General features: G+C 40.9%; 1 protein-coding gene across 5 annotated transcripts in view; it reads left to right on the top strand.

Annotated features, from left to right (window-relative positions):
- Window positions 1–23031, top strand: part of Galnt1 (polypeptide N-acetylgalactosaminyltransferase 1) — an 81124-nt gene extending 58093 nt beyond the window's left edge. For 3 of the 5 annotated variants that reach the window (XM_021150291.2, XM_029471858.1, XM_029471855.1), the window contains exons 6-13: window positions 490–697; window positions 3683–3853; window positions 5553–5670; window positions 7705–7885; window positions 9009–9148; window positions 16159–16257; window positions 18317–18451; window positions 20923–22833. In XM_021150291.2, coding sequence (XP_021005950.1) covers window positions 490–697; window positions 3683–3853; window positions 5553–5670; window positions 7705–7885; window positions 9009–9148; window positions 16159–16257; window positions 18317–18451; window positions 20923–21069 — 1199 coding nt within the window. In that variant the 3' untranslated portion in view covers window positions 21070–22833. Of the gene's footprint in view, window positions 1–489; window positions 698–3682; window positions 3854–5552; window positions 5671–7704; window positions 7886–9008; window positions 9149–16158; window positions 16258–18316; window positions 18452–20922 lie in introns of all 5 variants that reach the window. The other 2 variants (XM_029471857.1, XM_029471856.1) reach the window with 1 other exon arrangement.
- Window positions 23032–27978: the final 4947 nt, after the last annotated feature.

The following is a 27978-nucleotide window of genomic DNA, read 5'->3' on the forward strand; positions in this document are numbered from 1 at the left end:
TGTGGGTATTAGCATTTTAATTTTTGAGACAGGATTTTAAAACTCCCTGTGTAGCCTACACTGGCCTCAAACTCAAACTCCTGCAGCTCCTGCCTTCCAGATATTGGGATTACAAGTATGTTCCATCATGCCTGGATTACCAGTATGCACTGCCATGCCTGGCTCAGCAGCCTCTTTGCTTCTGTTGCAGTTTCTTTAGCATTATTAGGAAGAGAGTTGTGAAGGCTGGTAGATGATGTATGGTGACGTGCCTGTCCTGGGTGATAATTGAGCCATAGATACTGCCTTAGTGTTCAGGTGGCAAGATAGAGGCAGCTAGTTCATACTTTCATGAAATTAGCTTCCTTTAGGAACCGGTGTTGATGGGACAAGGGGCCTCACTTAGTGCTCTGTCAGTATGTATATGTTAAAGGGATGCTGCAAATCAAAGTTGCTTTACATTTGAGTAATGCCAGTTCATGTAATTCATTTGTTGTGTTATATTTTCAGACTTTTTGAAAAGACCTCTAGAGAGTTATGTGAAAAAACTGAAAGTGCCGGTTCACGTCATTCGAATGGAGCAGCGCTCTGGGTTGATCAGAGCTCGATTGAAAGGAGCTGCTGTGTCCAGAGGCCAAGTGATCACCTTCTTAGATGCTCACTGTGAATGTACCGCAGGGTGGCTGGAGCCTCTGCTGGCCCGGATCAAACAGGACAGGTAAGTTTCTGCAGTTGGTGAATTTGTTCTTAGTACTTTTATCTTAAACTGTGTGGAACATTGCAAATTTCTTTTTTTTAAGTAAGCATAAAAACACCATCCTTTCAAATTGTCTTTAAAATGCCTCCAAGAGTATTCCAAACAAAATGCAAATAAGACCTCTTTCTTAAAGTCTGGCAGTTAACACATTTGCAAACTATCCTAATGGGGATGAATTAGGTAGCATGTTGTAGAATAATTACTCCACGCTCTGTTGACCAAATGGGTCTGGAACAGGTAGACAGCCAACTCAGGGAAAGTTTGCTCGTCCCTGCTTTCAAAGGATACCATTGGGGCAGGCAGATTATCTCATCTTTGTTGACATGGTCACAGCTCTCATCTTGTAGCACAGAGTTGAAGAGAAGACATTGTATCCTGTAATCCTCGGTCGTATATGGAATGATTCTGTCACTCTATTAATATAGAGTGAGCGTCGCTGTAGTGTGTCTGTGGTGGTCAGCTTTCATGTTACACACTTCGAAAAGAATTGTCTGTTTCTGTCTTGGTTCCTAAGCACCAGGAAAGAAGTAACGCCAGTCTGCTTGACCTGTATTCAATTTCTATTTGCTGTGGCAATTTGACCTTGAAGCTGTCTACATCAACTTTAAGGTTTAGAGTAGACCTTTTTTTAAAGATTTATTTATTTATTATATGTAAGTACACTGCAGCTGTCTTCAGACACTCTAGAAGAGGGAGTCAGATCTCATTACGGGTGGTTGTGAGCCACCATGTGGTTGCTGGGAATTGAACTCAGGACCTTCAGAAGAGCAGTCAGTGCTCCTAACCTCTAAGCCATCTCTCCAGCCCCCTAGAGTAGACTTTTACTAGCCCAGTGGAGAATGGGGGCAGGTAAGGCCATTTCTTAGCAAATGGTGGCATCGAGCTGTCTATTCTCAGAGACACAGAACCAACCAGCATCGGATCAGAACACACCCAACAGTTTAAGAAAGAGACCCTTGCCGTGAAGAATCAAAAGAATAGAATTTCCCTCTAAATATTTTTCTGTAAGTAAAAGGTGATCGGTTTAAGGAAATACTTGCATAAAGATAACAAATTTTAGAAATATGATCCTAGACATATACAGAGAAAGCAATGTGTGATGTGTAGAAAAAAGTTGAGTAAAACAAGAAAATAATTTACAGTTGGGCTGTGTGGTAGATTATATATCCTAAATAGTTTCCAACAGATACAGTGCTAGATAAATACAAAAGCAGATTTTTTTTAAATGCACTACTGAGTTATTATAAAGGGGAAAAAATATACATCACAAAGTGAGAACAAACAAGCTGTCCATTCACTCAAGGCAGCTGATATTTGTGGTTTCTGAAATGAACTCTGAGTACGGTTTGTCCCTTGATAAATGTATAAGTTGGGAGTAACTGGAGCAAAGCCGAGGCCCAGCTCATGGTGAGGCATGCTATGGATCTTAACAGCAAATACCCAAGTAAAGGTGAGGTACTGAAATTTGTACACCCAGTGAGAATGAGAACTGGATCACACACATCAGAGGAAAACTTGCTGTTTTACCTTTGGTGTGGAAGAGGCGGACAGTGACCACCTTGATGTTCAAGCAGGATATAGAAAAAGTAGGAAAATGGAACTATTTTTATGAGGCTACAATAATTTTAATTAAAAAAATGAAGACCTATGCTTTAATTTTTAAATAATGTGTGTGTTTGTGTGTGTTTGTCTGTGCCTGTGTCTGTCTGTCTGTCTGTGTGTCTGTGGGTGTCCTGCCAGAGGACAACTTGCAGGCTTTCGTTTTCTCCTTCCACTGTGAGTGCAGTAATCAGCCTCAGATTGATGTGTTTAGAAGCAGGCACATTTAGCTATTGGGCCATCTTGCTGCCTCAGAGACATACAGAGAGAGTCCTGGTGCTCAGGGAGAGGTCAAGCGACAACACTCTGAAGTTGGTTTTCTCTGTCTACATGTAGATCTAGGATTGAACTCCAGTGATCAAATCTGTTTACCCTCTGAGCCATTTCACAAGCTCATGGAAAAGATTTCTTTAAACACCAATGAAATGTGATTTGATATCACATTCTATAAACTACTAAAGGCTGTACTTGGGATGTTTTTCCTTCAAAAGAACTGTTGTCATTTGTGTTTTTAGTTTTTAAAAAAGCTAACTGGATGAATATATGATCACACAGTCTATATAGAGAAATATAAACCAGAAAGAAAAAAGTTCCCTCTAGTAATTAAATTTTTTACCTGGTAGTAATGCACACCTTTAGTCTCAGAACTCAGGAGACAGAGGCAAGAGAATCTCTGAATTTGAGTTCAGCCTAGTCTGCATAGTAAGTTCCTGGACAACCAGGACTATGTAGAGATACCTTGTCTCAAAAAACAAACCAAACAAGCAAACGAAATTATATATATAATACAAGTAAATATATATATATATATATATATATATATATATATATATTTTCACACATATATGCATATATATAATATATTATATTTTAAATGTAATTGAATTAAAAATATAAGAAATCAACTTCAAAGTTAATAGCATTATGGTAAAGCTATTAACCATAGGGAGAAATATGTATATAAGTATATAACATGATGTTGCCATTAATTATGTACATCAGTGCTGGACATTTTCCCTGAAAGCAGATTATATACTTACTTCCCCACTAACAAAATACTGAAGAATAGAAATGATAAGAGTTGTTTACAAAGAAAAATTTTGCCTAAAAAGGATTGTGTATCACTAAAAATTAATTTTTGAAATACTTTATAATATTTTCCAAGTTTCAGATAGTAAAGAGTGTGTGTAAAAGAAGAAATACAAAAAGACAGAAGGTTCTCATCCAACAAATGATTTTGATACTAACTTGGTATAGATTATGGCATAAAGAAACCTTAGCATTGTTTAGTTGTATAGTGTTATGTAGGCACAGTTGAAGATTTTAAATTTGCTTTTATGACCTCAGGAGAACAGTGGTGTGTCCTATCATAGATGTGATCAGTGATGACACTTTCGAGTACATGGCGGGCTCTGACATGACCTATGGTGGATTCAACTGGAAGCTCAATTTCCGTTGGTATCCTGTTCCCCAGCGAGAAATGGACAGAAGGAAAGGTGACCGGACTCTTCCTGTCAGGTAATTTGTCAGAGGTTTTCTTTATAGTATGTTGCAGAGTTGTGACACTTTTTCATGGGGTTAAAGGTGTCCTTTGAGAAACAAATAATTGTATACTTTGTACATATTTCACATATTTTTTAAAGAGGGATTTTTTTCCCCCTCTAGCTAAAAAAGTTATATTTTGTTTTCATTCTGTAAACTCCTAGTACACATGATAAGTGATGATAACATACATACATTCTTTCTTTTCTGTATGAGAACATTTCAGATTTCTAAGTTTAGTCTGTGTTTAAATCAAGCTACTCCTCAATCAGCTGTGTCCTTATGTTAAATACTAGCTCAAAGTTGTGTCTTGTGCTGTAACATTTTACTAGCATGTACCATCTGGGTGGTACTTACTAACTTTTAAGCTTAGAAAAGCTTGATCCTCACAATGCTAAATAGAGATTTTGAAAAATACATTCAATTTAAGGAGTCTAAGATAGAAAGTTCACAGTACTAAGAATCAAGAAAGATGCTAAAAATAACTAGAATTTCCATTAATGTGTATTTTTTATTACTATACTTGATCACATGTGGCTTTATTCAGGAAGGCATAAAGAGCATGCTGGTAAGGACATGACCTGAGACTTAGCTACATAGACAGAAACCCTAGTATTTACTCCAGGTGCGTCCACCTGCAGTGTCTGTAGTAATGGATGGAATACCAGTTTTTCCCATTCAGGTTTCTCTGGTCTGTTCTCCTTTAAATTCAAATCCAATTCTGGAGAAGTCAACGACATTTATTTTTTCCCACTCATTCTTTTCTAGCCTGAGTTCTTACCAGTACAAGGAAGCTCTTAGTACATACAGATCAGTGTAAAATCAAGGACATTTGAAAACTTTGTAAATTGCAGCTTTCACTTGAGAGACAATGCTGCTGCCCTAGTGGGGCCTGGAATAGTGCGGGTCAATGGCTTCTGAACTTAGGAACCTTAGTTCTGCAGCCAAGAACTTGTACTTTCTTCTGCTGGAGTCTGTTTTTCCCCTTTCACATTCATCCTTCATGGAAATCAATGGTTAACTGAAACCACGGATACCCATTTATTTAAACCCTCTTTCATTATCATTCCTCTGCATACTTAGTTCTCCGTGCTGTTACCTCCACACCACCCTGTGCACACCTGGACTTGTCTTTTGCAGTGGACATGCGTGGGTGGTCAGCATGGCGGTCCCTTTAGAAGGAGAATGTTGATGTTACTCTGCCTGCATCCTCTCCTCTCCTTTAAGATTTTTGTAAATCTAGGAAAGGGTCTTTGTTTTTATCCTGTTTTAACCTACCATTTTTGCAGTATTTGCCACCCGTTGGAACTTGGCATTTTAACCCTAACCCAAGTCTAGTTGAATAAAATAGTCAACTACCTTTTTACTTGCTAAGATTTTGGAGTCAAGTACCTGGTCAAATGGAGATTATGAGAAATACATTCAGTTTATGAACTGTGAGATAGAAAGTCCATCAGCACTAAAGATCAAGGAAGATGCTAAGGACAAGAAGCATGCTTAGGGCTTAAACAGAGTGTGGACAGGTACAGATCCTGTCTGACACAGAAAACCCCATGGGCATAAACATTGCTCTGTAGTTATAAACAACTGTAGAACTGTAGTACCTTTATCAAAACACTGATGATAAATATTAAATTACTAAAACTAATGGCATAGTATTATGATTGAATTTCAGAACACCTACAATGGCTGGAGGCCTTTTTTCAATAGACAGAGATTACTTTCAGGAAATTGGAACATACGATGCTGGAATGGATATTTGGGGAGGAGAAAACCTAGAAATTTCATTTAGGGTAAGTTCCCTTTAACAAAAAATAAAATTTTTTACTTAATCACAAATATGTGTTCATTATTTTTGTTGTTTATATAAGAAATAAAATTCAGTGATTTTAATCTGACTCTAGAACCTTCAAGTTTGATGACATTATGGAAGACTTTAAAAGAAACAATTTCAGTAAAGAATCCAGTTATTTTTAATAGTCTAGCTGTTAAACCTGTGCATAATCCTTCAGTTCTCAATTTCTGTTATTATAAGGAAGTAATTCAGGCATCAGCAACTAAATAGACACAATTTGTAATTTAAACAGGCTGCTTTGATGTGTAACTGAAAACAATTTTATTGTATTATATACTTCTTAGCTACTTGAAAATTGCTCTTATTAAATCTGATTACCTTATTGGTTTTATATTTTTCAATAAAAGGCGACAACAGTTATGGAGATGGTTCAGTCAGTAAAGTGCTTGCCATATACACAAGGAGATCTGAGTTAGATCCTGGGTCCACCTTAAAAAGAAGCTGAACATCGATCTGCTGAGGTGGCTCAGTGGGTGAAGTCTTCCTGCAGTCTCAGTCGACATGATAGAAGGAGAGAACTGACTCCTACAAGTTGTATTCTAACATACACATACCAAGTAAATTAATTGCTTAATTATTTTTTTAACGGTTAGGCATGACAATCAATGCAAGCTGTAATCCCAGTGCTGGAGACATCGAGACAGTAGAATCCATAGCTAAGCCAGTGAACTCTGGTTTCAGTGTAAAATCCTGTCCCCAAAAAATAAGGTAGAGAGTGATTTATAGACACCCAACATTAACCTCTGACCCCCACACACATGCATACACATCCACCACAGAAAAGAAGAGAAGAGTACAACATTCTGGAATTACTCTTCAGTTCATCCAACCCACGTGTTACTACTATCAGCACGTTAGATGGTAACCTATGCTGCTAATAGCTGCTAACACATAGCATCTTACAGTAGAGACAAAACCCGAGTGTGCTGTAGGTGGAAGCAGGAAGCACTCGCTTCACTACCAATGACTCTGCCCGCCTGTAAAGGAGAGGAGCAGCATGACAGCTTCAGGAAATCCCATCCAGCTCTGATCCAACACAGTGTAATCCTGGGAAAACCTGAGGTAGACAGACTGAATATTTAACAAAGGCAGATTTCTTTCAAAATGTGGATCTTAATTGTAAATATAGTTTCCTTATGGTACAAAAATATATTTTGAAACAATTGCTTTGAATCAAGAATATAAGTCTGTTCTTGATTCTCTGTTTGTTCCATGTGTGCATTGATTGAACAAATAGAGTAGGACATGTGCTGTCTTTGTGTGTTGAAGAAATCATGGTGGTGTCTGTTCTATGTGATATGTTATCAGTGGCACAAGTTGAGAGGCAGAAATAGAAAAGATTTGGGTACTCCACGATCATGGGTGTGTGTGTGTGTGTTAAATCGTAAGCCACATCAAACATGTTTGAGCATTTCTGACATCGTGTGTCCTTGCTGACATCATCATCTGCATTTAAAGAACTGCAAGACATCTTACTCTTCTATGATCTATTCTTAATCTTTATCTGATTTTGACCAAGATTTTGCAAAACATTTGATCCTAGGGCAATATTGGTTATATACCAGAGCAGAATCTCTGAGCCCTAACCTTTGTTGTTTGTTTTTGAGATGGTTTCATTGGGTCATATTAGCTGGCCTGGAACTCTCTAAATGGACAGGGTGGCTTTAACTCGTGCAGATCCATTGTCTACTTCCTGAGAGTTGGTATTAAATGCAGCATAGACCACCATAGCCAGGCGTGTGCTCTGAATTTTAAACTACATGTCCAACACAGTGTGCTTTGCTCTTTAAGTCAGATTTGATAATTTGGAGACATTTTAGGGAAAATTTACCAGTAACTAGAGCTTTTTTCCATTCATGGTTTTAAATAAAAGCCAAAGCCCTTTCCATTGAAGAGAAAACTATGCATGAATCCTACAGGAGCCTTTGTTAGATAGTCACTAAGTCACTAAGCCGTGTCCTGCTCTTTTCAGATTTGGCAGTGTGGAGGAACTTTGGAAATAGTGACATGCTCCCATGTTGGTCATGTGTTTCGGAAAGCTACACCCTACACATTTCCAGGAGGGACAGGCCAGATTATCAATAAGAATAACAGGCGGCTTGCAGAAGTATGGATGGATGAATTCAAGAATTTCTTCTATATAATTTCTCCAGGTTAGTGTATATTGAATGATTTATACAAGAGTATACTTTTCTTTTTATTTTTATTTTATTTTATTTTATTTTTTTTTAAGATTTATTTATTTATTATATGTAAGTACACTGTAGCTGTCCTCAGACACTCCAGAAGAGGGCGCCAGATCTCGTTATAGATGGTTGTGAGCCACCATGTGGTTGCTGGGATTTGAACTCTGGACCTTGGGAAGAGCAGTCGGGTGCTCTTACCCACTGAGCCATCTCACCAGCCCCTACTTTTCTTTTTATATGTTTATAATTTTTTTTTAATCTGAGCAGGGTACACTTGTGCCACAGTTCATGTGTGAACTCCACATTTAACTTGTGGGAGTTGATTCTCTCTTTCTACCATATGGATGCCAGGGATTGAACTCAGGTCTTCAAGTTTTGTTAGCAAGAATCTTTTTCCACTAAGCCATCTCAGGAGGTACTCCCAACTGAGCCACATCCCCTGCCCCATAAAACAGTGCCACCTCAGAAGTGTGTTATGAGCAGCCTCCATAAGCAGGCCCTCCATGCTGCATGTATAGGGCTTTTACGAAATCATCTCATGTCATAAAGCCAGTACGGAGCCCATAGCATTCCTCAAGAGGGTTCTCTACAAGAATAATCGGGCTTTTGTGTTTGTTTTCTCCTTCTCAGCAGTAAGCCTGTCTGAAAGTATTCTTGATACTTTCTATTCTGCTTTGAATGTTCAGTTAGAATTCTTCAAGATTCAGATGGGTGTGAACATAGTTCAGTGAGTTATAGGAGAGAAAGCTGACTGGAAATAGTTGTACTGTTTAATATTTACAACAAACATCTTAATAGAATTTTTTTTACCTTAATGTACATTAAAGTTTTTTGATCCCTATGTAGCTTATTATTGTTTAATATTAGTATGTGTTGCATTCTCACATTTTTTTCTTTGAAAAAAATTAAAATACATGCTTTATCATTGCTTTCTACTCTGGGAGGTGGGTCCCTAGCATACCCTTAGAGCTCATATATCACCTAATAACTGCCCATTTCCCGTTCAGCTGCTTTGTGAGGATGAGCATATAGGCAGACATGTGCTACCAATCAGAACTCTAATAAATCAGTCAATTCTTTCTTTCAACAGGTGTTACAAAGGTAGATTATGGAGATATATCATCAAGACTTGGTCTAAGACGTAAACTACAATGCAAACCTTTCTCTTGGTACCTAGAAAATATTTACCCTGATTCTCAAATTCCTCGTCACTATTTCTCATTGGGAGAGGTAAAAACAAGTATATGTGTAATATGTATTCTGTATAGTTGTTATGTCTTTAAGAAGTTGAAACTTCTAACCTCTAAGGTTCTTAAAGTACCTTCGTTATTAAAGTGTATTTAACCTCAAGTATGGGTAAGGAAATAGTTTGCCTCATAAGGTGAAATCTTTTAACTCCAATTTCAGGGAATCCAGTGTTCTCTTGTGGCCCCTAAGAGTACTAGGCATAATACATGCTGATTAAATGCACAGAAATTAAAATGAATCATTTTTTTAATTAAATGTAGCAATGTCATCAGTGTATGTATTTTTAACAAGCTAAGCCATTTACTTGAAACCTGCACCTTCTAAAGCTAATACCCTTGGGTTACTCCAGGTCAAAGCCTGAGAAATTTCAGTGACAATAATTTGATGAGGAGGGTTGACACACTTCTGTACATACATTTGGGGTACATGTTTATTTTCCTTTGAGAATTCTAAGTTTCACAGTTTTAACATGGAAATGGGGAAATACATGTTTGTGTCTTGTGATGCTCTATGTTGCTTCTCTTAGAATTCAGCATTATTTTTCTTGAAATAATTGGCTTATTAATGCTTATAAATAAGACAAATTTGCAAATTAGTTGTACTTTTTAATCCCAGTACATGCCTATACTAAAAGATCTAGTGTGAAAAAAGATGTTGCCGTCTGTTATAGTGACCTTGACCTTGACAGTAAACAGTTTCTTGTATCTTGTTTATAATATGTCAGTTATTTGTTTGTTTGTTTGTTTGTTTGTTTATGTCTAGTTAGACCTCTGTTCTATGTTTGAGAACTCAAATTGGAGCCAGGTGTAGTGACACTGCATTGAATCTGAGCAGTGGGAGACAGAGGCAGGTGGATCTCTGAATTTGAGTTATACTAGAAATACCCTCCCCCCACCAAAAACAAATCAGTTTGATCTTTCTTAGACTAGACTTGGGTCTTTTAAAAACATTGTTTAAAAGTTTAGTCTCTTAAGTCAGAATTCTCCTGCAAGTCTGAGTTATTTCTTCTCTTGGAAGAAAACCAACCATCTTCCATAAATCTATAGTAACTTTTTCCTCCCTTCATTCCAAGAACTTTTTTTTGTATTCTCATCTGTTGACTTCCTGTTAGAGGTAGTCATGCCTTTGTTTCCATGGTCACCTTAGAGATTCTTGTGTGCATCACTGAATTACTACTTAATGAGTACTTTACCACTTGTAAATTGACTACTCCCGCTCCAAATTTTTGAAGCAAAAATATTGGACTACTCCTTCATTAGAGTACTCTAGCCTATTAAACCATAAAGACCTGAACTGTCTTTTTCTAGTAATCTAAGTTCCTAAGATCCTATTTGTTAGTTCAAGGTGGTAATTTTCAACAGCCTAGTATAGATTTAGCATCAGTTTAGGTGCTCATAACAATCATATAGGAAAAGATGTATGGAAGTGTGTTAAAGGAATTTGTTTTTATTGATCTGTGGGGTAAAGGTCATTTTTTATAGTTGTTATAACTTTAAACGTTGCTGTCTTCATGAGTCCCTTGATAGCATTATGTGTATAGTACTTACCGACTGTCTTCTGGTTATTGGCCCTTCTTTATTGTCTACATGTCTGTCTTTTCCAGGGGACACAGGACTTCTGCCTTGTTACATTATAGTCGGTCATTCCTTCCCTTCCTCCTTCCTCTAATAAACTTCTGTGGTTGGAATTTGGCATAATTTTCTTCTGAGACACTCTTAAGTTAAAATCTCTGAAGGATTTCAGAGAGGGCAAAGGGAAGGTTCTTTGAGGAGCATAGGCTATATTGACTGTCTCTGTTGGGGATGGGACACTCGTGTCTAGGGTAAGTCCAGCCTGTTTCCATGCCCGTGCTTTATTACTGCCTTGGGTCACTTTTATACTATTGCACCAGGATTGAGCAGTTGTCCTAGAAACCATATTGCTCACAAACTGAAAGTCTGTATCCTCCAGCCCCTGGGGTATGCAGTTAGGGGCAGTCATTGCTGTGCTCCTTAGCCTCGCCAGTTGGTGAAACTGGCTTTGTGTTACTTACGTGCTCCTTTTTACCTGCTAGTGTAGATACTGTGCTTTTTCCCTTCCTGCCCCTCGCTCGGAAAACATACAGTTTCCATTGGGTTGATAGGTCAGGAAGTAGGTCTGTGCTGCCTGTTGTAGCAGTTGAACACAGGCCATCGAATGACAAACTCACATAGAAAAAAATTACAAACCCAAGTAGAGGGGAAATCCATCTGTTTTGTAATAGAAGTCAAAAACAGATTTCCTTTTGTAAGCATAATTGCACATGGATACAAGAAGGCCACAGCCATACCTCCGATTTTAGTCTCCTTGACACTCAGAGTATGTAACCCCATCTCTGTAAGTAGGGATTTCTTCTCTGGTTTTTATTCATTTAACAACTATTTGAGTGCCTACATGGCATAAAATAAAGTGAAAATCCCACTCTTGTTGATCTTTATTGGGCATCTCAGATAGTGGCTAGAGTGGATGAGACAGAGCATGAAATCATGCTGTATTGTGTAGGGTTGTTGAGGAAGGCACCCCCTAAGGTAATTTGTGGGCAGAAACCTGAAGGAAGTTACTAACTAAGCCGTATACATGGCTGAGGTGAAAGTTTCAGAGCAAGGGAGGAAGGAATGCAAAGGTTCCTAAGATAAGTATGTACTTGATGTTACAGAAACAGTAGGGAGCTCCTTGTCTACAAGAAAACAAGCAGGCAGGTAATAAAACCATAACAAGGGGAAACTAGGGAGGTGGCTCAGTGAGCATGGCGTTTGAGCCACAAACATGAGGACCTGAGTTCAGATTCCATGAACTCATGCAAGACTGAACACTGGTGTTTGTCTCTATAATCCCAGTGCTTCTGTGGTGAGATAGGAGGCAGAGACAGGAGACGTTCCTGGGTCAGTTAGCCAGGTTTATGCAGTGGCAAATAGCAAAGAGAAAGTGGAAGATTCCATTTCAAAGTGAAGACTGACAAGCAAGGTAGTCATCATTGTAAATATAAACCCTCTCATACATATACATATACTGCATAGAGGACCCAGCCAGAGGCAACTGGAATAGTTTGGAAGCCATAGACCTTACTAATCCTAATACTTGGGAGGACAGAGGCAGGATTGCATGTTTGAGGTCAGCCTAGTCTACATAGTGAGTTCCAAAGCTACATAAGGAGACCCTGCTGGAAAATCAAAACAAAAAAAGTAGACGGTAAAGTTAAAAGAGCAGGAGAGTGATATCTCAAAGACTTGAGTGAACAGAAGTGCTCAACTAATGTTGAATGCCAATAACATGAGTATCAAGAATTGGTCAGAGATGGTGTTAGTGTCTTCTGCCTCAGCATTGGTAGAGTGGCCACGAGAGTATTAGGGACTCTGGTGCTTCAAGAGAGTGGGGGAAACATAAATCCTGAATGTTTACTAATCTTGCAAGGCAAGCCATTTTGCTATAAAGTAATGTAGACAAAGTGGATAATAGGTAGAGGAGAATATGAGAAAGGGGAGAAAATTTATTAATTTTTATAAAAATAAAACTGTGTGCTGAGTTTTTCCCAGGTACTTTTCAGGGTCTGGTACAGCTTGAAGCCTTGGTTATAGCAGGATTCTTAAACATTTTATTAAGAATGTGTTGATCTCCTTGGAGCTATGCTACACCTAGATACAAGGCAATTTATGTGAGAATGGGGCTGATGACCATCATTTATAAAAATTGGGAGTAATGGTAAAAGAAGTAAAACACTTGGTGGAGAATGGGCTTTGTAGTTACAAGCACTTGGTGCCCTTGCAGAGGACCTGGGTTTGATTTCTAGCACCTACGTAGTGCTTACAACCACCTAGAACTCTAATCCTAGGGGCTCTGATGCCCTCTTCTGACTTCCATGGGCAGCAGGCACATACATAGTGCACAGAAATAGAAGACAAATCTTAAAAATGTAAATGCAACTTTGAGAGGTTTGAGTCTTGTATGTGCTTGTGGCCGCCATTAGCTGGCTTCCTGAGTCCAGTCAGGATGACTTATCTGCCAGCCTGGAAACTGTGTAAGGCTGTGCAAGGTGTGCAAGGCTGTGGTGTACTTGTCTAAGGACTCTTGATAATGTGCTGTCAGTAACTTTGAGACGCACCTGTGGGTACTACTTTCATACAACGGGTCCTTTTTAATATGACAGTCTGTCAGAACCTTACTGAGATGCTGGCCTTCAAGCCTGAACAATGATAAGCACTTTTTGTTGCCTAAGGGTTGGTGGTCATGATTAGATTCAGACTTAAATTCCAGTATTGAATAAATGTCTAAGTGGGTTAGCTACTTTTTAAAAAAGGAAAGAAACCTGTGCTTATGAGAATGACCTAAAGAGAAAATTTGACCAAGCCAGCCTCCCACACCTTAAGATAATTTCTGTCAAAAATAGCAGCAAGTATAGGCAGAGATGTGGGAGAGTCAGGTCCTCTATATGTTGTTGGAGGGACTATAAAATGCTCTGGAAAACAACGGAGTTCTCAGAAAGTTAACACTGCATTACTGGGATCTGACTCAGTGATAGTGCTCTTGATCAGCACTCAAGTAAAATAGAGCCATCGTGTGATGTGGTGACCTGACTTCCAAGTGTGAGGGATCTTAGGGACAGACATGTTCCATGGCAGCACTGTTGACAAACCTACTGGCCCAGGCAATTCAGATTTCCAGATACATGAATGGTAAACAAAAAGTGGCATGTACATACAGTGGGAAATTATCCAGCCTTCTAAAGGACAGGCATCCCGATGTATACTGCCTCATAAATGGACTTTGAAGATATTTTGCTTAAGTGAAGTAGGCTGGTGGCAAAAATTATGTGTAATTCCACTTCTGTAAAGTACCTATAATAGCTGTGCATGGAAACAGAAAGTAGAGGCCGCCAGAAACAGATAGAAGTAGAGAAGATGCTTTGTTGAGTGGCTAAAGTGGTTCAGATTTGTAAGCTGCCAAGTGCTGAAGATCTGTTTGACAGCAGTGTGAATGCACTTAACCCTTCTGGGCTGTCTGCTAGGAACTGGCTGTGGTGATGCTTACACTGGGTCTTTCACACATTTTATTGATAGGAGAGGGATTCAGAGGGAGAGTTTTAATGTAAAGAATGGAACACAGGCAGTTCATCTCTTGGAACAGAATAGAAAGCAGAGATGGGATCAAGTACAGGTCAGATGAGAGTGGTGGAATTTTGTGTTGACGCTTGAGAAGTCCCCTTGTATTCAGGTTAATAGAGTATTGGTTGAGAGTAAGACAGGGGCTGTTAGTGGTAGTCTTGGGGAAAGAGGGCAAAGAGAAACTCAGGCTGTAGGTGAGCACACGGGGAGCTGATGCTAGTGAGTAAAACCATGAGCCCCCCATCTCACCCCCCTTTCCTGCACATTCTCCCCTTTCAGTGAGAGAAATCTAGGTTTAGTGACATGCCTCTCAAGGATTTAGAGCAACCATGCCCTTAGCCTGGTGAATGAAAGGGTTTTCTTTGAACTGACCCAGTGTTGGAGAATGCATTATTAGGCATTATTAGATGGGCTGGGGTTTGTACAAATTAAAAGGTGATATCTTTCCAACTCATGGCAGATGGTTGTCAAGGTAAGTTGGCATCTTAACTTTTCTAGCCTGCTGGCTTCCTAAGTGACAGGCTTTACCATCTGGGCTTCTTTACATGGTCTCAGAAACGCAGCCTGTGGTCTTTTTTGTATCAAGTCATATCCAGATGAAAAGTCTTATTTCTGGGGTAATATTATTAGGATGTCTTCAACCAAGTCTGCCTTCTAGAACTTGTAGTGTAGGATTTAGAACCAAAATAAACGTTTCATCATAATAGCTAATAGTTGGAGGTTTTTTTTGTTTGTTTTGGTTTTTTGGTTTTTCTGTATAGCCCTGGCTGTCCTGGAACTCACTTTGTAGACCAGGCTGGCCTGGAACTCAGAAATCCGCCTGCCTCTGCCTCCCAAGTGCTGGGATTAAAGGCGTGCGCCACCATGCCCGGCTAGCTAATAGTTGTTAATCCATGAGTATTGTAAGAAACCACTAAGAAATGCAACCTGACCTTTCCCTTTCTAGCTAGTGGGGCAGAACGCTCGATGATTTGGGCAGTTCTAATGGTTCTAACATTTAATTAGCATCTACTGTCTGTTAAACAGATGTTCCTCTTCTGATGACTCAGTAAAATGGCTGTTGTGGAATGGATACCCATGCCACGCCTGCTTCCACAAGCCCGTCTCCAAAGCTCCTTTGGCCAGGAAATGATAACAGTCTCCTGAGACGTTATCAGACGGATGGTCAAAAGCAGCATCTTGTGTCCTTGAGTTGCTTTATTACTCAAAGAGTGAAAATGGAGAAAACTGATTCCCATTCTCTAAACAGCCATTTACAGTTCTTTAACTAGAAGTAGGACCTTGTGAGATTTCCCCATCTTCATTGGGATGTCAGCTGGTGTTATGCAGGTCATGTTTAGGCAGCCACATTGTTGAGATTTCATTGGTACAACTTAACTTCCCTGTCATATATAGAAGACACTATCTTGAAGCAGAAACCCTGGTTCTCTGACTAGTACAGTCTTTCTGCTCATTTCTTGATGTTCCCGGAGCCTTTGCAGGGGTTATATCACTTGGGGCTGAACATCGCAGTCTTTTCTTGGTATTTAGAGCAGCTGTGGCTTTCTGTGGTGGTCTCCATCTGCTTAAAAAAGAAGCTTTGTAGTGAGGACCGAGAGCTGCCCAGGTAGGAACTGTGCTGGTTTAGGAAAGTGGCAGTTGTGGGTTCTCCCTGAGGGTCTGTGACTTGACCAGTTACATGGGAATGGCTAGGTCTTTACCAATTATGACTTCCTTCCTATTGAGTGGGCCCTAAGTCCACTTAGATAGCTGTTATTTATACTCAAGAGATAAATGTCACTAAAGAAATAATAATGATTGACTTTTAGTATATCTGCATGTCTCCTCTAGTTAAGCTCCAGCATTCTAACTCCTGATGTCTTCGTTGCCTCACAGATACGAAATGTGGAAACAAATCAGTGTCTAGATAACATGGCTAGAAAAGAGAATGAAAAGGTTGGAATCTTTAATTGTCATGGTATGGGAGGTAATCAGGTGAGTATGTTAGTAAACTTTCAGAACAACTTTTAGTTTTTTGCTTTTTAGTTTTACTTTGCTCTTTTAATCCATAACATTATTCAGGAAACATTTTCATATCTTTAAAGAAAATAAAAATGAGTATTAGGTGAAGGGTACTTTCTTGCAGGGCTGTGGGTGCTGGGGGAATAAAAGGAGTGGGAGAAAGCCCGCATCCCACCAGAGTTCCGGAGCTCTGGGCGGGCGGATGCAGAACTGCTGCATGCTTTCCACGGGGCCCCTGGTAGGTGTTTGGCTGTGGGAAGCCACAGAACTCTAGCTCGGTGGGTGGTGGACAAAGGGGCAGTCCTAGGCACCAGGTTCTCAGCCTCAGGCATCCCAGACACCAATGGGCACCGCAGAAGAGCTGAGAACAGAATGGAAGTCCCAAGGGCCACTTGTTCAGCCCTGGGGCCAAAAATGAGAAGAGGGCAGGAGATGGGGGGGGGGTGCTGGGTGGTTCTCGTGCCTGGCGAGAGTCCTTGGTCTGTCTGTGGCTTGAGTGCAGGAAGGCCTTCAGGTTGGAGGTTAAACACAGCTCATTAGGGGAAAGCCTATCCCATTGTTCAAGCACAGCAGGCCTTGATGAACAGAGACAGTCTATGGTTTTAGAGCTTTATTGTAGAAAGGCAGGGAGAAAGAGAGAAGGTAAAAAGAGGGAGAGAAGCCGGCCATGGCCACCTGGAGAGGGAGCAAAGGGAGAGAGAGAAGGAGGGCTAGAGATGAGAGTAAGAAAATTGAGAGCTCAGAGAGCAAAGAGGAGCCAAACAGTCCCTTTTATAGTGGGCTGGCTGGGCTATCAGTTAGCTGTGGGGAAGAGCATACCTGGCTATAGTCAGGTAACTGTGGGGTGGAATCTAGCCAGGATGCCAGGAGCTTGGGACATTGTGTGACTATAGTCACATGGCAGGGGTGGGGGTGGGGAGCTGGGGGAGGCTGTAGTTACATGACAGGAGCCAGGTGCCCAGGAGGTGTGCCGAACTCCTGCTGTCCCTTGCTGGTGGAAATCTCTGCCAACTGGGGCTCTGGGGTTCAAGACTTATGCTTGGCTGGAGGCCAGGCTGTCTGTGGGCAGCCCACTGCCCCATGCTTTCTTTTTTTTTTTTTCTTTTTCTTTTTTTTAAAGATCTATTTATTTCATATATGTGAATACACTGTAGCTGTCTTCAGACATACCAGAAGATGTCATCAGATCCCATTGCAGATGGTTGTGAGCCACCATGTAGTTGCTGGGAATTGAACTTAGGACCTCTAGGAAGAGCAGTCAGTGCTCTTAACCACTGAACCATCTCTCCAGCCCCAGAAGGGTACTTTCAATGTAATGATTGATATATATTTTATTTTATTTTTTAGATAGATCTCACTGTGTAGCTTTGGCTAGCTTACAACATTTAATATAGACTAGGATGGCCTTGAACTTGAGATCTATGTGCCTCTTGTAATGAATTCTTCTCACAACCCAAGCCTACCCTCAGACAGGGTTTCTTCATGTCTTGGAACTCGTTCTTTAGACCATGTTGGCCTTGAACTCACAGAGATCCATCTGCCTCTGCCTCCCAGACTATTGGGATTAGAGGTATGCATAGCCACGCCCAGCTTCTAATGATTTTTTAATAAGACCTCTATGACAAACGAATTAACATTGCTAAACACAAAATTTATTTTGTTCTTATTAGAAAAAAGACAAACAAAACAAATGACTGCCTTTAATAATATACTCAACCTACAGGGACCTAAGGTGGTTTTCACTTTACTCTGTGTAAAATTGGTATAGCTTTTCTGAAACTTTCCATTACTTTAACAATGTACAAAAAATCGTGTCTTGAAATAGTTCCAGGTTATTTCAGAATAGCCCAGGGAAAATTTAAGTTTGAGTTTTGGCATGTATCTCTGCTCATATGCTCCTCTGTGTCTGTTGAAGTTAATTCTGATATTTTCATTGTCTCATGGCTACAAAATGTAGAAATGTTGGCATCTAAACTGCTGAGTACTTTCTTTTTACTATTAAAGCTTACATAGGTTCATGTTTGCTTTTCAGGTTTTCTCTTACACTGCCAACAAAGAAATTAGAACAGACGACCTTTGTTTGGACGTTTCCAAACTTAATGGCCCAGTCACCATGCTCAAATGCCACCACCTAAAAGGCAACCAGCTCTGGGAGTATGACCCAGTGGTGAGTACCCAGCTGCCTGTAGGAGTGGATGCTGTAGCACGTCACCAGGCACATTTACACTCTGTAGCTGTGTGTTAATAGTAACTAGCATTGTTAATAATGGCTACGACACATGGCCCCGATGTTCCCTCTGTTTCTAGCTGTGTGCTCTTGCCACTCTGGGCGTAACTGCCCCACTCCTGTGGCTCGGCTTTTTTTTTTTTTTTTTTTATATCCAACCAAACTTTTATTTGAGTTTTATTGCAATCAACTTTTGGCAATAAGGGAGAAGTGACCATAAGAACTCATCAGATTTGTTTCCACAGAGCAGTTTTCTTGAACGCTGAAGGTCAGTGTGTGTCAGCTCAGCTTCAGTATCACCTTGTACCCATCATGGGTATTTACGCCCGGATGCTGACAAGAAGGCCTTGCGAGATGCTACAGTCTAAGATGGAACCACATTTTACACATTCTAATTTTAGGATAGGAAAGTATACTAATACAATAAATAAGAGAATTTTTAAAGTGTTGCTTAGCCCTTGTTGAACAAAATTCCAATATTAGCTTATTCTTTAAGTACTCCAGTTAATAAAGGCTTAATTGTACTTCAAGGACTCTGACTTTTCCAAAGATTAACAACTAGTTATTACCTGTTACAAGCAAAGCTTCCAAGCACTCGCACACTTGTCCTTAAAGCATGTTTACATTGGAGATAACTCCTTATGCCTGACAGCACAGCTGTGGCTAGGCCTCGTACAGTAAGCCTTGTCTTAGAAAAGAAAAGAACCTAAGGAAAGGATATGTGTGTTTTTAGAAATTGGATGGAAAACAACTGCCCAATCACAGGCTTGTTGTGCTTGGTTTTCTTCTGCTTTAGTACTACAGACCTCGAGCCCGAGGAAGGATACCACTTTTGTAGGGAGTTTGGAAAGTTGAACAGGCTCTTAATTGTGCACTGGTTTTGTCTCAACCGAAACTGAAGGCTGAAGTGTGGCCTGCAGGTAGAATCTGGCTTCCTAGCTGCTAGACTGTGTCACACTGTAAAGCCCATCCTCAGCCAGGAAGCCACACCCACCTGCTTTAGAAAAGCAGTCCCCGCCCACCCAGCTCTAGTGACCTAGGTGCAGTTCCCATGCATCTGTGAGAGTTAAAGTAGGTGAGACGGAACCTCGGGTCAGTGTGGTGGGACCATCTACAGTCACTTGCCAAGTCTCACTTGGACACAGCACAGGGTGATGCAGAACTAGAAGTAAAGAAGTGGATGCCATCATTAGTTTTTGTTATCTTTTAAGTTAACAAAACTGTTAAAAGGGGCGTCATGACAATGATGGTTCAGGGGCTGGATAGTTGGCTCAGTGGTTAAGAGCACTGGCTGTTCTTACAGAGGTCCTAGGTTCAATTCTTGTCACCTACATGGTGGTTCAGTTCTAAGAGATCTTATGCCCTCTTCTGACCTCCAAAGGCACCAGGCATACACATAGCATACAGGTATACATACAAGCAAAACACCCATACATATAAAGTATAATAGAATATAAAATTTTAAGTAAGATCTTACAGAGAAAAGAATTAAATTAAAATGAAGGTTAAAAAATGAGATAAACGTGTGTTCGTATGGTCACAGTTACTTGACATGTCGGTACCACTCAGTGGTGCACCCTGCACCAGTCCATCTTGTCGGTCTCTGGTCTAGATCATATTATCAGATTCACTGTGGATCATAATCACTATGAATTTACTCTTAAAATGAGCCTGAAAGTATCAAATGTAAAGTGTAAACAGTGAGGCAGATAGCTATCTCCCTCCCTGATTATTTACAGCCTCTTTTGTGAGGCACCACATAATTCAGCTCTGTTGTTACTGCCTCACAGAGCCTCTTAAAGTATGGGCTGGGTTGTAATATTTATTTTACAAGTGAGAAAGCCTAAGTTGCCTAGGCTAGCAACCCAGTCTAGATCCTGTGCTTTTGTGTGCTACAGCACCTCCCCTCACCATGAGGATAGCTAGCGGCTGGATTTGGCTTATGGTTGAGTGTACTGTGTCTCAGCTACTCCAGCATTCTTGTGTATTGAGTCTGTATAAGGACCCGTGTTTCTAAAAGCTTAAGGGTTAGAATCATAGAATTAAATAGCCTTATCACAGAGAAATGAAAAGTCATGGAAGTGGTTGTTGGAAATATGTTGGAGGAACCTAGGTTAGTAGTCACTAACCTGGCCGGGAGTTTTCTTTTCACTTTAAGGGAACTATACAATGTGGTGGGGGGAGGGGTGGCAGTGACAGCCACAGTGCTGCACAGTTTTAATCCCAGCACTTGGGAAGCAGAGGCAGGTGAGTTTCTGGGAGTTCAAGGCCAACCTGGTCTGTATAGCAGGTTCTAGGCCATCCAGGGATAAGTCGTGCAGTGCTGTCTCCAAGAAAAAGAGGGGGCAGTGCTAGGGGTTTGCTTTTTCCACGTTCTAGTTAAGCTGTGTGCTTCCCTCTGCCACTTTCAGAAATTAACCCTGCAGCATGTGAACAGCAATCAGTGCCTGGATAAAGCCACAGAAGAGGACAGCCAGGTGCCCAGCATTAGAGACTGCACTGGAAGCCGGTCCCAGCAGTGGCTTCTTCGAAATGTCACCCTTCCAGAAATATTCTGAGACCAAATTTACAACAACAAAGAAAGAAAGAAGGATTGACTGGGCTACCTCAGCATACATTCTGCCACATTCTTCAGTAGCAAAAAAGGAAAAGTGTTTTCCTCTTCTGTGGGATGTTAAGGTTTCTTAGCCATTAAAACTCAGACTCCTAGCTTTTCACTTGCTGTGAACCAGCCTTCCTGTCCCAGGACATGAGACTGCAAAGTAGCGAGACTGTGCACACTGATGTTTACAAGACTGGAAGAGTCTTCATCAAGAGCAGTGGCAAAGCCTTCAGATCCCAAAACAGGCGCACAAGTGCTCTCGGGATAGATGCACTTTCTACAGCGTGGGTGCACGTCAGCCATTTCTGCTGAATGTGCCTTGTGAAGGAGAGTTTCCCTGACTAGAATCAGGAGCTGGAATATTAAATATTGATAGAAAAGTAAGTGGAAAAGAACTGGAACCAGGTTCAGAATCATGAAAACATTTTTACAACAATAAAAATTATGTCAAACAGGGTTTAAAGGAAATTAAAAAGAATTATGAGAAGTACAATTTGTTATAGTATAGTATGAGATTTCTATATAGATTTTATACCTCAGTGGGGGAAAACTGATTCCAGTGATGCTGATGTTGTTTTCATCTGTGATAGTCATGGATGCTTCTATTTTCCTCGGGGTGCTCAGAATGAGATGGTGGGTGGGGTGAGCTCTCTGAACATAGTTTGAATTTCTTTTTACAATATTATTATTTGGTTTGTGGGCTGTTGGAATTGTAAGTTTAATTGCCATTCTTTAAAAAAAAAAAAAATGGAGATTTACTCTGCCTGGTCTCAGTTGGAAAGTTATAGATCTCTCTCTGTTGTTCTTGGGTCAACTGGCTTACAGACTCTGCCTCGCCCTGCCCTCCCTCCTCCACACAGTTTCTTAACATGCTTTCAACCTAACTCTGTTGAGCTGATTGTGCTTCATGCCCAAGACTCGTGCTACTGTACTGCAGGTTGTCTCCATAGCAATAACCTCTCTGATCCCTGCGAGTCACTTCTCAAACAGTGCTGTTTATCTGGAGATTTGGAGATCAGACATTTGATGGGTTTTTGAAACCCTTTCCACTCCACTTAGCGGTGTGCTTCCCTGTCGGACGCACACTCAGGTTCCTCCTCATTTGTCATGTTGATTTGCTGCTTTTTCACAAAATAAAAATGGACTGAAAGTGTTTAATTGGCATTTTTAATGAGTTAGCCAAAGAAGTGCAGCTATGATTTCACATTATAGTCCTGCATTTCTCCCTAAATTCTCTTTTGTTATTTGATTTTCTTTACTCTGGTTTTTAGTAACAGAATCACGTATTAAAATTTGCTGTTAATTAAAGTTTACCTTTTGATTTTACAGAAATCTCATTGTGACATTTTTTTCCATAGCAACCCATTGGCCAAAATGCATAATTCTGCTTCCTGTCTGTCAGGTGATATTTGATGGTATTCCTCTTTTTTTGATTATCAAAGACTTGCTTCAGGAAGTGCTGTTTCTTGTGCNTAAGAATGTTCCTNAAGTCACACTCGTCAGTGACACCATCTCTCATCATCCATCCAGTCAGCATCGAATATATGGATGCTTAGGGTAAGGCTGTCCTCCAGGATGCAGAGACTCCCCCATGAAATCTGAAATGAAACAGGTGTTGGCTGGAATACTTTTTCTCTTCTGTGAGCTATGTTAATTCTGTCTCCAATGGGCCTAATGTTTGAAAAGTCAGATGTCTAATAAATTATTTTCATGCTCAGAATTTCAGATTTTTGTACCCTAACAACATGATTTTATTCCTTATTGTAAAAGTTTAACAGCGTTGTGATTTAAAAATGTGTCTCACTTTTTAAGTGGGGGGAATGTGAGTGACTTAATTCATGGGTACTTTTAGAACCTATTAGATAATCTTATTGCCTTTATTTTTCTAATTAAAATATTCCTAAATACTTTGAAAATATATGGTACTCTGAGTAGTTGTGCCTTACGTTGGTTTTACTGAGGGTAAACTGGATCCTTTCATCATAGCTGTTAGTGGGTTAAGCAGATGTTGTCTCTATTGAACTCCAACTGAGAAGAGAAGGAGTGAGGAGGAAGACAGGATCTTACTCTACAGCCCAGACTTAACATCAGACTCACAGCAGTCCTCCTGCCTCAGCCTTTATCCAAGTACTGAGATTAAAGGCATGAACTACTAAACCTGGCTAAGATCATTTGTATCTCAAATCTTTTCACCCCTCATCAGTCACAGGCTGTCGGACTGTTTCTCAGTCCTATTGGGTTTCTTGTGTTTTGTTCACTGTCATGCCAGGTCCTCAATCCCTTGTTGTTTTATCTGGAAAACAGATTTTCCTGTTGGAACTGAAATGGTCTCATAGGTTTACAAAGTAGGAGCTAGAGAGATGGTCGGCGGTTAAGAGTACTGCATGCTAGCCCAACTGCAGACATAGGATTTTTACTCTAATACCGCAAGCTGGTGGAAAAGATGTTAATAAATGCAGAAGTGCACATTAACTGGAAGCTGCAGTAGAAAAGTCTAATGTGATTTTTGTAGACCTCAGAGAGTTCCTATAGAGAGAGGAACTTGCTTAGCACAGCACTTGCTGTTCATCCAGAGGACCCAACTTAAGTTCCCAGCACCCATGTCAAGCAGCTCACAACACCATAACTGCATTTCCAAGAGATCCAATGCCCTCTTCTGGCCTCTGTGGGCACCTACACAAATGGGGCATATACACATATACACATAAAAGATTATCCTACATTTACATGTAAAGGAAAAGAAAAAATAGCTAAGAGAGTTTTTAAAATAAATAAAATGGAGGTAGCTAGAAAGTTGATTTGATGCTTATGAACATTGGCTGCTTGTCAAGAAGACCCAGGTCCAATTCTCAACACTCGATCTTGCACAACCGTCTGTAACTCCAGTTCCAGGGTATCTGATGCTCTCTTCTTGCCACTGCAGGCACCAGACATACATATGTTGCAAAGACATACATGCAAGCAAAATGCCTATGCACATATAAAATATGAGAACACTACCTCATTTTGAGATTTATCATTCACTTAGGGTGGAAGGGCAGTGTCCTCGAGGCTCTTTACCCTACATTATAAGCATATGTTAAAGTTCTAAATGTAAGACCTAAAGTTGTAAAACACCTTCAGAAATGTATAGGGGACACATTATTTGACTTTGGAGTTGGTGATGATTTGCCAGATAGAACAGCAACAATGTGGATAGCCAGCTAGACACAGGAGATTTCTTTACTTTGAGTGGTAGGTGGCTCTCTGGCACATGCCTTTAATCACAGCATCTGGAGTCAGGCTGAGATTCCTGTGAGTTCAAAGCCACACACTGTGGTCCACAGTGATTTCCAGGGCTAAAAAGGGTCCACACTCAGATCTTTAAGATTAGTTTTAACTGTGTAGGTGTATGTGTGTGCATGTGGGTATGTGCATTGGATTGCCTGTAGCTGTGCTTACAGTTGGCTGTGTGCTGCCTGACATGGGTGCTTGGGGACCGACTTGGATCTCTAGAAGAAACAGCAAATGTTCTTAACCACTGAGCCATCTCTCCACCAGAACATTTAAAAAATAATTGAACTGAATCATGTTTATCAGCTAGTTGCTTCCACTTCTGTCAGTAGTCATAACTAGTTTTATGTACATTTAAAGTGATTAGGCAGGAAAAACCCTAAAATTAATTTTAAAACCAATTAAATTTGTATTAACAAAGATTTATTGGAACCCCAGTAAACCCATAGCTAAGTTGAGCAGTAGCCTTCCTCTCCTTCAGGTGACAAATGCCTCTCCTGTATGTCAAGAGTGGTAAAGGGAAGGGCTGGCTGCAGCAGGTATCTGCCGCTAGGATCAGATTTCACATGAGCACCTTCAGCCCAATTTCTTGCCTCATTGGCACCAAGAACTTGGCACTTCTGAACTGAGAAATAAAGCTCCGTCAGTAAAAGTGCTTACCCTGCAAGCATAAGAGCCTGAGTTTGACCCCCAGAAACCATATTTTAAAAAATAAAGTATCCCAGATGTGGTGACATGCACCTGTAACTCTAGCACTGGGGAAGTGAAGACCTCACTGGCCAGCAGCTCGTGAACTGGCAAGCAAGGGATGGCACCTAAAGACTAAGAACTAAGCTTGCCCATGACCTCCACAGGAAAAACACGTACTGGGGAAGAGAACGTCCCTTTCTGTTCTCAGCTGAGTCTCGGCATTGGACTGTGTGTCCTGAAGGGGTGGTGGGGACAGAAGGAGACACAGTCTCTTCCTAACTGCCATTGGAGCTGACGGATGAGCAGGTCATTGTGAGAGAAGCCGTCAGTCTGGCTTCAGAGACAGCACAGGACTTGAAGTCAAGTAGCCATGGGCGCAGTGAACATTTGATAAATCATGAGAAAAGCAATTCATTTGACATGCCTTCTCAGACTACTCCAGGTTGATTTTCCTTGAGACCATAGCCAGCATTATATTTAACCACAGCCCCTAGAGACCTTGCTATTTGAATCAAGAACAAAGCAAGGATGCATGTAATCTCCATTATTTCATGACTGTTCAGGAAGTGCAGCTTGCAGGACACAAAACAGAAAGGAGAGGCAAAAATGTCAAGCCAACAATTTGTTCCTGCTGTTTGAGGGTGGCTGTCATTTATCAACTGAATGTACACTGTCTTCTACCATTCAGAATGCTGAACTTGTCTCATGGAGCTGCTGGGGGTTGAGGTAGGAAGAGACTAGGTAAACAAAGGGAGATATGACTCAATAGTTAAGAACACTTGATGCTCTTCAGTTGACAAGGGTTCGATTCCCAGTACCCACATGAGGGCTCACAACTCTAACTCCAGTTCCAGGGGATCTAGTGCCCTCTTCTGGCCTTTGCAGACACTACATGCAAGATTTTTTTTTTTTAAACAAGTCAGTTGCAGTGAGCCTTGGAGACACAAAGCAAGGGGAGGAGTCCTGCAGAAGAGGGACATTTGAAGAGGGACCAAAGCCCAAAGGACAAGCCATGGGTGAACCGTGTTCCAAATGGTGAGCAGTTGGGGAAAAGGCCCTGACTTTGATGAGCATGCGGGAACCCCAGCAAAGTTGTTTGGGCAGGCACGATAAGGAGTCAGGGGGGATCTGAGAATTAGGCAGGAGCTGGACTCTGTAAGCTTAAAGGGAAGCTGAGAACTCAGACTCTAATCTGTGTATCCGAGGAAGAATGCTTGTGGGGCAGGAAGTAGGTGAACTGGTACCTCTGTGCTGCCACACTAGCCTTGTGTGGAGGACCTCATATCAGGACAAGCAAGCACTGACCGCAGGAGCACAGGAAGAGTGCTTCCTTTACAGCCACAAATGAGAGTGGGAACTCTGAGGTGCAGACTTTGAAGATAAAACCAGCACTTGTGAGACTAAAATTGTACCTTAGTGGTAGAGTGGGTGGCACATGCATACAACACACACACACACACGCACACACCTGTTCTCAATTCCTACTGAATGTAGATGTAAGAAAGACAAACGAGCCCAGGACAAAGCTACAGCTTTTGACCTGAGGGATGGGTACCGGTGACTCTTACTAGAAGCCTGTGGGGATGGGCTCAGACCAACACTTAAAACATGAAATGGCTTCACATACGTGCCTGCCTAGAGCTCAGGGGAAACCCAAAATAGTCTCAGTAGTCAGGGCATAGGTAGATAGTCTTGCCCTAGAACATTTTAGACGTGAAGTGACATCCATATCTGATTTGAGCAGTCATCTGGAGACTTAGGGCTGGTGAGATGGACTGAGACTTTTGGGCATCTTGAACAGAGGGACCTTGCTTGAGAGATGCTGATGAATCTTGTGGAGAATCTAAGGGTGTGACATGGCAGATGGGATAATGACAATCCCTGCAGGCGTGCTGTGGTCACTGGAACAGTGGATTGGAGTTCCAGATTGAAGTGAGGGTGCTTGTAAGCTGATTTAGAATGGGGAAGTTATTTTGTGTTGGGCAGCTCCAATGTAATCAGATGTCCTTAACTGTGGAAGGAGGAGGCGATATCATCTGTCAGAGAGACAGGATTCAAATGGCTATCGTGTCTTTGAAGTTGAAAGGGACAGCCAGCCAAAAAGCACAAGTAGCCCTAAGAGCCAGGAAAAGGAAAGAAAACTGATCATCCTTTAAAACCTCCAGGGAGGGTCATAGCCCTGTTGATTTACCTCTCAAAAGCTTATTGTAGGTTTATGATCTCCATATCAGGAAGATTTGGTTGCGCATAGACTGGCCAGAAGAAAATCATCAGGTCTCCTGGAGCTAGTGTTCCAGGCTGTTGTGAGCCACCTGATGTGAATGCTGGGGACCAAACCCAAGTCCTCTGAGCAGGAAGGACCCTTAACTGCTCAGTTATCCGTCTGTTTTAAACTGCTGTGGTTTGTTGCAGCGGCAATCTGAAGCTAATACAGTGAGAGACTACACTGACTGGCTTTCAGATACTGAATCTGCCTTGCACCCCTGAAATAAACCCTGTTTAAACCTGCTTCAGAATTGTTCTGTACCTTCCTGGGCTGGGATTACCAACATGTAGTTAAGTGTCTCCTCTCTGTCTTGGTTTTCTCTCCATTTTCATGTTTTGTTTTTATCGTCATACAGATCAATGTTTTTATTTTAGATTGCCCTGGATGTTTTTCCTGTGGCTCACAAGGGATTCCAGTTTGTGGTTTATTGTGTTATTATTTTCATGGTCTGTAAGCTAGTTCATGCTGACTTCATAAAACGAGAACCTTCGCTCCTTTTCTATTTTCAGATTGAACAAAAATAATTTAGAACTCTTCAGACATTTAATAGAATTCTGAACCTGGAACTATCTCTCTGCCTCCCCCTATCCCAACAGGGTCTCCCTCTGGAAATTTCTTTACGGTGTTTTCCCTAAG

The sequence above is a fragment of the Mus caroli genome, chromosome 18, assembly GCF_900094665.2.
Source record: "Mus caroli chromosome 18, CAROLI_EIJ_v1.1, whole genome shotgun sequence".
NCBI classification, from domain to species: domain Eukaryota; kingdom Metazoa; phylum Chordata; class Mammalia; order Rodentia; family Muridae; genus Mus; species Mus caroli.